The following is a 15,053-nucleotide window of genomic DNA, read 5'->3' on the forward strand; positions in this document are numbered from 1 at the left end:
TCTGTCATGAACATATATATATATATATATATATATATATATATATATATATATATATATATTTTGTAATGCACAGTTATATTACCAGTAAAAAATCAAGCCATAAGTTTGGAAACCGAGCATTTTTGTTTGGAAACCAGTACAGTATTATAATCTCTCCAGAACCTTCAAAATCGGCCAAACAAGAATATATGCAAATGTGAATGGCAAGTGATGAAAGGTTAGTACGTACAAATACGTACATAAGGTAGGTGCCAAAGAGGGCGTTGTCTGAATCTGGTCAAAGAAGTAAAAGAAGAAGAGGAGCCTAGAGAGACATGTGTGTGCATGCATGCATGCATGTCTGAGTGCGTGATGGGCCCAATGCAACGTGCCACTGGGCCTCCCTCACCGATAGATACGTCCAAATCAATCTCTCCTGCGAAATGCAAATATATACTTTCTCCGTTTTCTTAACGTCGTTTACTTTTTTTATCTATTGATCACTCGTATTACTCAAAGTTTTTTTTAAATATATAAGAATATAAGTTATATTTAAAGAGTATTTACTAATAAATTAAATCATAAAAATAATTAATCAGTGCGTGCGTGACAGCGTGAGCAGTGAGGTAAGCACCAGAGATATTAATCAGTAGGGGTGTGTTTGGTTGTTAAGACGTTCGCAGCCAGGCTCAAACAAAATAGGCTGGATAAGCTAAGCCATGATAGTGGAATGCAACTGAGGTTTGTTTGGTTGCTTGGGTGTATGGTGCATGTATTTACTAGGATGTTGTTTGGTTTGTTGGGTTGAAGATCTTGCATGAGTAGTATTGGTGAGAAAAAAATATCAACAATTTTTTTTAATTGCTAGAAACATAGTTTAATAGATAGTATGTGTCATATACATTCTTAATATAAATTTATATACACTAATATCCCATAATCTACACTAATGGCTCCTTAATGATAGTGCTAATCTAGCTGTAGTCCAGCCAGGCTCGGTACAAACGGATGTTGCTCTCGTTTCCTATGAGCCTGGCTGAGGCATGTCTGGTGCATGTGATGAGCCGGGCTTCATTCCGCATGCAGCTAACCAAACAAAACAATCTGGTATCTTGTCAATCTGGCTCCTCTCAAATGCAGGGAAACAAACACACCCCTAGGAGATTCTCATCAGACGACATCATGCCTTGCTTTCGATCGGTCTAGAAATGATAAAAATTAAGGGAGCTGCTACCTTGGTACATGTTAACTTGTCTAAGTAACATGATACTTCTCAGGTAACATGGTACATCAAATATATCAAGCATGATACTATGTTCAGGTAACATAATATCTCATATGTATCGTGTATGATACTTCAAGGTAATATGTTCAAGTAACATGGTAACTTTCAAGTAACATGGTATCTCACATGTACCATGTATGATACCTGAAAAGGCATATCTGTTACCATCGGTAGCGAATCCTCGTCGTCGTCGTCATCGTGGCCATCGCCGCCGCCGTTACAGCCGCTGCAGCTGCCATCAACCGCCGCTAGCCGCTCTCGGCCACCGTCACCGCCATTGTTGCCGTAGTCATCGCCGTCGCGGTTGTCGCCAACGCCGCAGCTGTAGATGACGTCGGGTGTTGAGCGCCATGCCCTATCGTGACGCCGTCTCCTGGAACGCGCTCCTCACCGCGCTTTGGCGCCTGGCCACGACCTGCCCGCCTCGCGCCGCCTCTTCAACGACATATGCCCTTCCGCAACGTCATCTCGTGGAACTCCATCGTCGCCAGCTGCCTCGTGCACGACAACCTCAGCGCTGCCTCCGTCTACTTCGCATGCACCCCACGCCACAACGTCGCCTCATGGAATGCCATGCTCGTTGTCCACGTCTGGCTTGACAACAAGGAGGGCGGGAGTAGCTAGCTAGCTTGGGCCAAAATACAGTATGTAAATCAGTTGTACCATTAAACGGTATACCGTAGGATAGCATTCCCCAAAAATTAAAGCTTACCCTAAAGGGGATTGCGGTTTCGAATGAATTCCAGTCACTTTCAATCAAGCAATCCGAGTTTATCGATTGGCATGGAGGGGAAGGGAGGGAGGAGGGGTAGCTTATCAGCGATGATATCAGCGGTCATCTTCTTGCAGCAACACGAGCTCCTCCTTTTTTTGGTGACAGTGGCATCCTAACTTCGGCAGAGGACATACGGATTAGGATAGGGGTATGAGAGGGAAGAGCGAGGTTGGGTGGGGTTTCTAGTGGCGGTCTGAACCATAGATAATGGTCATTCTTAACTAATATTGGACTAATGCTTAATTTGTAATTAAGAAACTATGACGTTTTGTATATATGCTTACGACGGTCGACGGAGCCTGCACACCTGCACATGGTCGCTAGGCCATAACTCCGCCACTAGTGGTTTCCAAGCATAGAGGGATGGTGGTACGCAGTTGACAGCCGGTGCGCAAAATATCAATGGGTGGCAAATAAGAGTAGACTGTGGAACAACGGTGATGGCCATTGGAGTTGTGGGGTTGGAGGCTAGTGATTGGTATAGGCCTATAGGGTAGTTGGCGACGGGGTCGATACCAAGGAGAGTGGTCATGAGGCAAGGGTTTTGGAGGCGGATTTGGTGGATGCCATAGACAAGGAAGGACTGACAATATAGGGGTTTCGCATCGTTAGATTTGGAGAAGAAGAGAATTAGAGAGAAGGGGAGAGTGGAGGTTTCTTGAGTGGTTCTTGCTATGCCGATGAGGCTAGGGTGTTGTGCGCTAGGGTGGAGTAGGTGGTAGCCTAGACAGTGCGCAAGTAGCGATGAGAGGAGAAGATAAGAGATAAGGTGAGAGGGTACAGTGAACCATCTAAAATTTAATGATTTTTTTTTATTTTCAAACACCTAGGAATTAGACGGCCGTACCTATAAATATATAATAGAATCTATCTATCTATTATATTATAAAAACAAATTTAAAAATAGCCACTACATTTGCTTTGAAGGTTAGAAATTACCGTATTATTTTTTAAAAGAAAAAAATCTTAACAGATAAAACATAGTGGGTCTATATCATAATGATACATATAGATTGATATATAGTTGCATATAAAAATTGATCTAATTAAAACTATAGAAATATAAACCGAGGGTTATATATGAATCCAAACCGATCTACGATTCGTATGAAATCCAAATATATAAAAATAGAATACATTTTGTATACAACATTCAAATATACCCGTACATACATTGGTATCAATCTTTAGAAAATAAATTTTAAAGCTGTATATTAAATATAACTATACCTGAATTATCTCCCGGCCGCAACCGATCCCCTAATTAACGTTAGACAAACGCGAGCTGTTAGCCTAGCTATGGCCCTAGACCTAGAGCTACTAGTACGTGTACGTAGCCTGCAGTACGCGGCAGTGGGCGCGCGCGAGATGCATGCATGCGCGCGTGCACAGCCAGGGCAACGTGGTGTGTCGCCGGGGCCGAGGAAGACGACGACGAAACGCTAGCTACCCCTGCGACCGATCGAGCTCTCACCCGTCCCGTCCCCCCCACCCCGCCCGCGCGTCGATCCACACCTCGATCTTCTTCTCCCCCCGACCGGCCGTCGCCTGTGGGCCGCCGTAGCTATACCTATAGACAGCTAGCTCACGCATCCGGCCACGCGCGATGGGGACCCGACGTCGTCGTGCGTGCGCGCTAGCTCAGCACCGCGCCGTCGATCTGACGACGGTGCGCGTGGGCGCTGCATGCTTGCTTGCTTTGACCGTCGTCGACGACGGCCGGCCGGTGGCTTTTACCGTCCTGCCCCTCGCGTCCACGAGGGGCAGAGTGGCCATGTCGCCGTACGTCGTCGTCGTCCCCGTCTCCTCATTCTCGCCTCGGCCTATTTAAAGCCCATGCGACCTACCACTTTCTTCTCCGCCCGCCGGGAAGCGATCGATCGAACACCTCCTACCTCTTGCCTGCATTTGCAGCTAGCGCCTACCTGCTGCAGCTAGCATGGAGCTCTCGTCCGTCTGCTCGGCGTACCGCCACCTGTCGGCGCCGGCGCCGCCGGCGTCGGCGATGCCACGGCGGCGGCGGCGAGGGAAGCTCGCCGGGCGGTGCAACGCGGTGCTGAAGGAGCACAAGACGAGGCTGTACATCCTCGGGAGGTGCGTCTCCATGCTCCTCTGCTGGCACCACCATGACTCCGACTGATCGATCGATCGAGATCCATCCCCCACCTGCTGCTGCTGTTCTTGGCCTCGTTTCATCAAGAGTACATACAGAAACACAAATTAGTGAGGCGATGATGTGATCATCAACGGTGTATTGGTGTTTAATTTATTGATCTCTTTTTACTTTTTTTTAGGAGATGAGATCGTGTGAAACTCAACACAAGTGTACATGAACTGAATACTGCAAATATACACTACTTTTCCTCTGAATTCTTCTTCGATTTTATCGATCTTAAACTTGCAGATATATGCAGATGCACTGCAATTGGTCTATGTGCATTATGACATTGGATTGATCTGCCATTTTGTTTCCTGTGGCTTTTCTGTTACTGTTGATGTGCATAGTACTAGTATCATACAGGAGACAAGTTTTCATGAGCTGTCATTTCAGTGTGCTGTGATGCCCAGCCAACGGTGCAGGGGTCACCTAGCTTGTGGTGGGGTACCGACGACGAACAGTTCAGTTATGCGTTCTGTCGCGAGAAAGAAAAATATCATTTTGGTTATTTTAGGATCATTTCATCTTTGCCCCCGGTCTGCTGCTGTAGCTGCTAATCAAGGAACTGTAGATTTGATGTGATGTCAAATGCCTCTTTATCTCTGCATCATTGCAGGAGCTGTCATGGAGAACATAGTTAACAACTTCTGAAAGAATTTTATGTCAAGTTCTGCAGTACAGTATGTTCTTCTTCTTTTTTTTTTCTGAAAGAGAGGGAGCCCCCTCCCCCTATTTCCATTAAGGAAACAGAGTATACTTCAATTCGTTCTTGGCCGGGTACATCTTGGAAGTAGAGGTTATATTCCATTCTGTCGTTGAAAAAAAATAAAAAGTGTGTGCTTCATTTTGTTCAGAAGACCTGTATATTCCTTTCTTAATGAAATTGGGTGACCACTCCTGGGTCTTCCCTGCAAAAATTTTGTTCAGAAGAATGAAAATTACCATCTATCGAAAAGGATGAATTAAGCAGAAATAGCATTAGTCAATCATCTTCTGTGGGAAAGGTTCCCTCTGACCAGATAACTTTGGAGAATTAGTCATTTCTTTAGTGATCAAGAATTCAAGATATGCCGTCCGTTCCATTTCATGCTAACTGATTATTTGATACGACGGGTATCCTCTGAACTTTCAGGTGCAGAGAGATTGCTGGCTGCCGCGAAGTCAAGCAATGTATTGCAGTTATGAACTTCTTCAGGTGTCAGATAGTGTAATTGACTACTACTAGATTAGCACTTGGCGCATCAGATCAGAATCATCAAGTGAACTTAATTAGTTTCTGCAGCTGATAGATTTTCCAACTGGGACTGTTGTTAGCTGCCAGCGTTGCCCTTTCCATATAGGTTAGAAAGAAACAAATCCCAGTGGTGATGTTTTCCGCTGGTTCTTGGAATCTTGATCCGCTTCTTGTGGCGGTCAAATGCTACACCAATAGGCAATTGGGCATCTGCTTATCCCTAAGAAGTGCAGGGTTGTCAGAAGGATCAACCAACACAGAGACTGGACACTATCTGACAAATGGATTAGCCATCCAGATGTTACTGTTAATGCTGGTTAACACATGAAAGCAAGGTGAACATTCGGTTAGTTTGGTTACAGGGAAAATTCGGTTAACACAAAGTCAATATCGAAGTTAGTTAAGAAAAAGTCTTGAAAGCTAATTCAGTTTCGTCATAGCTGAAATTTGACAGATTAAGGTTACAGCAAAACATGATAGGAGTTGGAAAAAAATTGATAACACATCTTCTCTTTTATGTCTTTTTTGATAGTTCAGTAACCGAATATGACACCAAATTATAAATATATCTTCAACTATAGCATCATAGTTACATAATTTAATGGGCTTCGTGGGTTACTGGACTTTGATGTACTGTTGTTTATATTATTTCGATTATTTTGGTCAACCAATAACTATAACTGAATTAACCAAAATTATTTCGGTTAGTCCAAATTGGTGACCGAACTAGTGACCAAAAAGTTCAGTTTCAGCTCCGATTAATTTGATTTAGTTTTTTTCTACCCACCTCTACACGAAAGATAACATCTTTTGTACGCTTGGTCAATAATTTTTGCCAGAGGAGCTAGTGATATACTATCTACGCTAGAACAATCGAATTCAACCTGGGTTTTCTAATTATGAATGATCATCTTTTTCTTGTAACAAAGTGATGAATGCTATCTGGTTTTGTTTTATGCGGCCAATAGTTCTGTTTCAGTCTCTGCAGACTGCAGGTAGCTTAGATGTTGCTAAAGTTTCTGAAGAAAATGCGGTTCCTTCCTGAAATTTTGAGTAGAACTGAACACACCATTTGAGTATACCGGACACTCTACGGTTCCTTGAAAAAAAACAAAGCAGTTAATTTCGTGGCATTAGATGGTAAATCACCTGCCAAATTAAAGAATGCAGACAGTAAACTGACAGTGAATGTGCATTAGACAGCAATTCTTAATCATTCGTAGGGAAATAGTTTTTAGCACACGGGTATAGGTACACACATGTGCTTGCATGTCATCTAAATAGTTATTAAAAATATAAAATAAATTGACAAGATAGTTTAATATGATTTATATCACTCCACAAACATGCAAGTTTAAATTCAACTTCTACAAGTTGTAGTAAAAAATAAATAAAACCGAAACTAAGTATACACATATTCATAATTGTTTTTGTTATTTTTGCTACAACTTATAAAAGTTTAATTTAAACTTGTAGGTTGGTGGAGTGATATAACTCATGTTAAACTATCTTATCAATTTTTTTCATAATTTTTTATAACTATTTAGATGACATACAAGCAACAGATGTACATACCTCGCTTACTTCTTTCCAATAGCACTCATATGCTGAAGCATGCGAGACGAGACAGTGTGTCAGTCAGAGCCCTCTGATGCTGCTCATTAGCTTAAGAATTTGCACCAGATATACAAAATGTATCTCTCTTCGTGAAGCGTTTGATACTACTTACGTTTTAATATATAATCATTTTAAAGTGATTTACTAAAGAGTGAAGTGATTATCATTTGCTTATTCCCTGAAAAAGACAAATGATATATTTACAAACAAAACATACATGAATAAAACATTTATACACGTGTTTTTAGTGATATAAAAGTAAAGACTGAAAAATAAACTATAATGAAAAAACTACAAAATCAACTCTAAATTTAAGACTGAAAATTTAAATTTTGGTTTATAATGATAACCATAAACTAAACGAAACAATGATGTTGTAAGGTCTGGGTACAATTATATAGTATCAACATCTACTCCCTAATAAATATCCATCAAAATTAAATAAATATAAATTATAGCTAGTCGTCGTCGCTCCACTAGCACTAGATTCAGCTGTGGTCGCTCACTCGCCCAGTCAGCACTACCAATGTATATTTTTTAAGTAATATATAAGTCTGGACACATTCTAAGTTATATAAATATACTTTAATATTTAATATTTAGACCTATATAACTCATATTAAGATTGGTCCCACTATATTAGAAAAATGGTATCTTCCTCAATTTTTTTTCAATATGAGCCAACCAAATGCTCAACTAAAATTATTTTTTTAATCTTAGCACTAGTTGCTCCAATAAACAACGGATGCTTAGAATTTCTAACTTAGTATCTATACTCCAACGTATAACTTTCTCTAGTTTCTCTTTCCTCAATGCACTTCCTTGACAACAAAGTTGCAGCTTCCCTAATGCCGCCGTTGTCCAATCTGCTGCCAGCCACCACCGTCGCACACTCGCACCTATCTGGTACGATCAGTGATAATCGAGCGTGGGCCACGTAAGTAGTTACACTAGCACTGTACAAAGAAATAAACGGTCCAGATCAATACATTACTGTAGTATCCGTTTGCAATAGAGAAAAATATTATTTTGTATATCTTATAGCAACAAATATGAACCATTTGATTTGAATCAAAGTGTAAATGGTCTAGATTTTATGCAGTACTTATTGTGCGGTTATAGTACATCTCATTCTCCCGGGGTATAGGTGTGGGGAAAATTATAATCATGACCACCGTCCGTTATTACGATTACTCTAAGAGCATCCTCAGCAGCTCATCTAAATAAGTAATTTTACGGTCCTTGAGACAGTACCAAGTACCAAGAGGTATCAAATCATAGTCGTTGATTGCGTTTGATAAGAGGGCTCTGATTAGTGGGTACCTCTCAGTACATTGAGAAATCCGCACATGGTAATTTGGATTGGGAGGGAAAAAAGGAATTTCGCGTTGCAGCAATAACATACTCTAAATCTCTTCGTACTTTAGCATCTATATCTCTTCGTACTTAGCATAACATTTATATATGACATACTCTAAATCTTCTTAGAGGATGGAAAGAGAATATCTATAAATAATATGAAGTTTCTCTTTCCTAATATGGATGATTTCGAGAATAAGATAAATGTTTCGGTGGAGCTTAATTTTTATATTCTATCCTCTGCTTTTAGTATAATTGTGTAATTATTTTTTTTAATCTATGTTGAATGTTTCATTTAGATGTGTAAAGATTCGAGGTAATGTTTTTGAGAAAAAATTTTAGGAACTAAACAAGGGTTAGCTAAGGACGAATCGAGAACGATGGATAGCACTGTTCTTCAGTTAACAATTCATGTCGCTTTTGTGATCGATGAAGTTGAGATCACGTGGCAGCTTCGAGACCACATGCATCAAATCTGCAGCAATCAATCTATCCATCTATCCAGTCGAGTCCAATCAAGAACAGTAATAATTTTCAGGAAAATTGCACGTGACTGAATTGAATTTGATACAAATTGTTTTTTTCTAAGCGCTCTTGAGCTTAACAGCGATCTGCCTCAGTTTCATCCATGGAGCATTTCCTAGTCCTGGCGTACTGTACTAGACGACATTGATAGTTAATTACCCTGTCACGCTTTGTAGTACTATAAGGGAGACATTCTAAATTGCATTTCATTTTTCTTTTTTTTTCCCACCCTGTTCTTGAGTTCGAATTATTTCCACGGGTCTACAGGTTAGGGGTCACCAACGAAAAATATTTTATAAATAAAACTTTTATACACGTATTCCTAGTTATGTAAAAAGCCAATTCTGTAAAATAAATTTTGATGAAAAAACCTCAAAATCAACTCTAAATTTAAGGATGGAAATTTAAATTTTAGCATATAAGCATAAGTGTAAGAGAAAAGATAGGAGTATACCGAGGAAGAAATGTAAGTGATGGTTTGACTATGAAGTATTATTAAAGAAAAACATATTATTTCCTTGCAAAAGTTTGAATACGGCAGAAGCTTCTATTAGTTGATGGTTACTGTCATGCACTTGTAGAAAAACCAGACTGGATTATCTCAGCATAAGGCCATGTCAGCCACCCAGCTGCACTTGGATATTTCTAATAATTTAGTACTACGTATGTCTTGTTGACCTGCCAGTTGACTCGCTACTGCTAAACATAGTTGCGAGCAATGATTATCTTGTAAACTCAAACTCCATACATAGAGAAAAGGAATCATCTTCTAGCCCTCTTCGCTTCAGCCTGCCATGGATTCAGGGATTGTTGTGAGCACCATTGGGATATTCATGCAAGTAATTTTCGACAAGTACCTAAGCTCCAAGTTAGAGCAGTGGGCAGGTCGTGCAAACTTAGGAGGTGAATTTCAGAACCTCTACCATCAGCTTGACATGGCAAAGGCCATACTTGCTAGCCTGAAAGGCAGCCCTGTCATGGAGGAGGGCATCTGGCAGCTTGTTCGAGATTTGAAATCTTCGGCTTATGATGCAGAGGACGTGCTTGATGAGTTAGACTACTTTCGCCTTATTGAAATTGTGGACGGCAGAAGTGAAGACAAGTTTTCTGCCAGCATGGCCTTATCATCTCCTTCAGCTCTTCGGAAAGCTTTTCATCTCTCAGGTACTCATCTTCATAACACAACTTTTTACTCTGCTAATGTTCGATGTGATGTGAGATACTTCTTTAGAGTTGGGCATCTATGTTCAACTATTTCTTTGGCGTGATTCAATTTGGGCCCTGTTTGAGATAAGATCGATGGATCGTGGATTATCTGTTTTTTTATAGCTATTTGAGGGTATAAACGAATCAATTAACTACTACAAAGTTTAAAGTTGTTTTATAAAAATATTCTGAGAAAATTTTTTGCATGAAAAGCACCTAGAAGCACCATAAGAAAAGGGAATTTGGGAAGTGCGCAAACGAAAATCCACAATCTACAATCAGAAAAGAGCAGGGCCTTGAATTGTAGATTTTCAATATGTTTCTTGAAATTATCGCCGTCTTGAAATAATACAGTCCAATCATTCGGTAACTTTTGTAGCATATGGTGGAAATATTTATACCACACAATTTATTGACTGGATGGGACTGGGTATCTTTGAGCCGCTCATGATTTTACTGCATTCCTTCCATTTGAACCTAGAATAACCTAGGGTAGCTCATTATTTTAGCACCTTTTCATTTCTCAGATGCAATGTCCAACATGTATTATTAAACATGTCAGGTGCATCCCTGCTCCCTCCATTCAAAAAAGCCAGACCGACCTTTGACCCTGTGTCATGTGACTGGTATTCAGTCTCTTGCAAGATGAAATCCGTTTCTGATCGCCTACAAAGAGCTACTGCCCATATTGAGCGAGTTGCTCATTTCAAAAAGTTGGTGACTGATGATATGCAGCAACCAAAGTTTACAAACTCAAGACAAACCAGTTCACTCTTGACTGAACCAGAGGTGTATGGCAGAGACGAGGAGAAGAGCACCATTGTAAAGATGCTCATGGAAACAGAGTTTTCAAATATTCAAAATAGGTACAAGAGCTTCTTGGTGCTCCCAGTTGTAGGTATTGGTGGTGTGGGCAAGACAACTCTTGTGCAGTATGTGTATAATGATCCAGCTATCATCACTTGTTTTAAGGTAAGGGCATGGGCATGTGTGTCTGGCTTTCTTGATGTCAAACAGGTTACCATAGACATACTTCAATCAATAGATGAAGAGGGTCATCACCCGTTTATCAGCTCACTCAGTCTAAACAACATTCAGACCATGCTGGTTAAGAAGCTCGAGGGGAGGAAGTTCCTAATTGTTCTTGACGATGTGTGGTCCTGTAGTAACTGGGAACTGATGTGTGCCCCCTTATCATCTGGGATACCAGGGAGCAAAATCATAATTACAACTCGGCATCACAGTATAGCTAACAGTGTCGGCACAATTTCTTCAGTCACTCTTAGAGGGTTACAAGACAGTCCTTTCTGGTCTTTCTTCAGACAGAATGCATTTGGCGATGCAAGTATGGTTGATCATAATCTAAATTTGATCGGCAGGAAAATAGCAAACAAGCTGAATGGTATACCTTTGGCTGCAAAGACTATTGGAAAGTTGTTGCACAAGGAACTTACTACAGAGCACTGGATGAGTATATTAGACAGCAACTTATGGGAGCTGAGACAAGGACCTGAAGATATCATGCCAGTCCTTCTCTTGAGCTACCAACACCTGCCTGCAAACATCCAACGTTGCTTTGTATTCTGCTCAGCATTCCCCAAGGATTACTCTTTCTGTGAGGAGGAGCTGATATTTTCCTGGATGGCACATGGCTATATTCAGTGCATGAGGAAAGACAAAACTTTGGAGGATACAGCACGAGAATACCTATACGAATTGGCATCTGCTTCATTCTTCCAATTTTCAACAACTGACAACCTTTACAGAATGCATGGGTTATTGCATGACCTTGCAAGTTCCTTAGCTAAAGATGAGTGTTTCACTTCCAGTGACAGTTTTCCTGAAGGTATCATAGATGTCGTTCGCCATTTGTATTTCCTTTCCCCAGACCATGCTAAATTTTTTTTCCGTAAATTCTCGCTGATCGAACATGGGTCACCGAGCAATGAAAGTATACCTGGGAGATCACCTGGTCACTCTCTGGAGTTGAATAATCTAAGGACCATATGGTTTAGGGATTCAACAATTTCATTGTCTGATGCATGTGATGATGGATTTTGGAAAATGTCTATCAACTACAAAAGAATCATTAATCTCCGCATGCTATGCTTAAATCATATAAACTGTGAAGCCCTTCCAGTAACAATTGGGGACTTGATTCATTTGCGGTACTTGGATCTCAGGTTCTCAGACATTGCTGAGTTGCCAGAATCAGTACGCAAGCTTTACCATTTGCAAGTACTGGATGTAAGATGTTGCAAGAACCTTCTTAAATTGCCAACAGGTATTAACAATCTCATTAGCATTCGGCATCTGTTAGTTGATGCTTCAAGCAAGTCGCTTGCTGGTTATGCTGGTATTTCTTACATTGGAAAGCTGACCAGCCTGCAGGAGTTGGATCATTTTAATGTTAGAAAAGGCAGTGGGTTTAACATTGCGCAGCTAAAAGAGTTAAGGGATATGGGGCAATCACTTTCCATTGGGTATCTTGAGAATGTTGGAAGCAGGGAAGAAGCTAGTAATTCAGGGCTGAGAGAAAAATACCGCCTTGTTGAGCTGAACTTACTTTGGAATAACAACTTGAAAAATGGAACCAGTGATGCAGAAATAAGTATTCTTGAGGGTCTTCAACCACATCAAAATCTCAGACATCTCAGGATAACGAATTATAGAGGCTCTGCATCACCAACATGGCTAGCTAATGATCTGCATACCAAATACTTGGAGTCCCTTTACCTACACGATTGCTTAGGATGGGAGGTTCTTCCTCCTCTTGGGCAGCTTCCTTATCTAAAGAGACTTCATTTCACTGGTATGGGTGCCATCCTATGTATTGGTCCTGAACTCTATGGAAGTAACTCTTTGATGGGTTTCCCTTGTTTAGAAGAGTTGCATTTTGAAAACATGCTAGAGTGGCGATCATGGTGTGGGGTTGAGAAAGCATGTTTTTTTCCTAAATTGCTGACACTGACCATCAAAGGCTGCCCCAACTTGCAGGTTCTACCTGTTCAGCAATGGTCTGACCAAGTCAACTACAAATGGTTCCCTTGCCTTGCTATGCTTAATATGCAAAACTGTCCTAACATTGATCAATTGCCTCCACTTCCACATGTTTCAACATTGTCAAGGATAAGTTTGAAAAATGCAGGGATAATCTCTCTCATGGAATTGAACGATGAAGAACTCGTAATTTCTGGCATCTCTGATTTGATGCTGGAAAGACGATTCTTTCTGCCATTTCATAACTTGAGGGGCCTCAAGAGTTTCAGCATAACAAGTTGTGATAATTTCATTGTACAGCCATTGAAAGTCCAGGGAAAGCATGGTATTTCTGAGGTATCAACGACAATGCATGATGCTGGATGCTCACTGTCAAACATTGGTGAGCTCAAAATATGTGGTTCTGGGATATCTGAGGATGTACTACATGAAATTTTATCAAATACTGGGATTCTTGACTGCTTGTCGATAAAGGACTGCCCCCAGGTTACTTCTCTTGAGCTGAACCCAATGGTAAGACTGGATTATCTGATTATAGAAGACTGCCGAGCGCTCACAGCACTGAAATGTATGAAAACTCTCATCCATGTAAGCGAACTGACTGTGCTAAGAAGTCCTAAATTCATCGAGGGGTGGAAAAATCTCGTCGAAGAGGCAGAGAGATCACATCTGGGAATTACTGCCTCACTGACAAGACTGCATATTGACGACTTATCATTCCTTACCATGCCAATTTGTAGGACACTTGTTTATCTTCAATACTTGATGATTGACACAGATCAGCAAACCATATGCCTAACCTCAGAGCAGGAGCAAGCATTTGGTACACTGACTTCATTGAAATCACTTGTGTTCAGTGAATGCTCATGCCTCCGCTCATTGCCTGCAAGGCTGCATCAGATTCCCTTCCTGAAGAGCCTGCATTTATCGTCGTGTGAGAGCATCGACTCCCTGCCGCACCTGGGACTGCCAGGATCACTGGAAAGATTGTTCATCGTTGGATGTGACCTGCTGAGAGAGAAGTGCGTAGAAGGTGGGACTGACCAACACAAAATCGCACATGTCACGGAAATAATTTTATAGCAGCGAATTCTCCGATGATCTTAAGGTTACAAATAATGTACTACCTCCATATTTTTTATTTACGTGATTGATTTTTGGATCCACGTTTAACCGTTTATCTTATTTTAAAAATCTGTATAAAAATATGTATCATTATAAGTCATGTTTAATTTGCTTTTAAGTAATAAATCAAATTATAACAAAATAGTTAAAAATTATGTATTTTTTAATAAACAAATGGTAAACGTGAACTCAAAAATCAACTGTATCAAATAAAATAATAAAAAGAAACAGAGGGAGCAGTGACTAAGAAACAGAGGGAGCAGTGACTACTGGTTGGATGAGGTTTTTTATCTTCTTTAAAAAAAGTACCTTAAGTACCTTAAGGTACCAATTAGTACCTTGAGCTATCAATATTTTATAAGAATAGTAAAAAAAACTCTGATAGGATATGTTTGCATTCCGTGACCGGTATCATGAGCAACTCTGTAATTTTGTATTTTGCCCTTATATTTACTACTTATTAGTTTCTTTTATGTTGTGATACTTTTAGTATCTAGACCCTTTTTCTTCTACTTAGAATTATTATAATCTAGATTATTGAGCTAAATTACTATAAACTAAATTATTATAAGTTGGAGTAAGTAATGGATAGCATCATAGCAAGTTGTATAATTACTTTAGAGTATCAAAGTGTATATATACCTGTACATACATTGGTATCAATCTTTAGAAAATAAATTTTAAAGTTGTATATTAAATATAACTGAATTATCTCCCGCAACCGATCCCCTAATTAACGTTAGACAAACGCGAGCTGTTAGCCGGAGTAGCTAGCTACTCTCTCCGT

At 40.2% G+C, this 15,053-nt stretch overlaps 1 protein-coding gene across 1 annotated transcript; it reads left to right on the forward strand.

Moving 5' to 3' along the window:
- The first annotated feature begins 1,714 nt into the window (after window positions 1-1,714).
- Window positions 1,715-14,295, forward strand: LOC102714499 (putative disease resistance protein RGA3). The gene is made up of 3 exons (XM_040527711.1): window positions 1,715-1,855; window positions 9,709-10,099; window positions 10,704-14,295. Exons 1-3 carry the CDS (start codon window positions 1,715-1,717, stop codon window positions 14,222-14,224), a joined length of 4,053 nt encoding a protein of 1,350 aa, XP_040383645.1. The 3' UTR covers window positions 14,225-14,295.
- Window positions 14,296-15,053: the final 758 nt, after the last annotated feature.

Source organism: Oryza brachyantha, chromosome 1 (genome assembly GCF_000231095.2).
Source record: "Oryza brachyantha chromosome 1, ObraRS2, whole genome shotgun sequence".
Classification (NCBI taxonomy): Eukaryota; Viridiplantae; Streptophyta; class Magnoliopsida; order Poales; family Poaceae; genus Oryza; species Oryza brachyantha.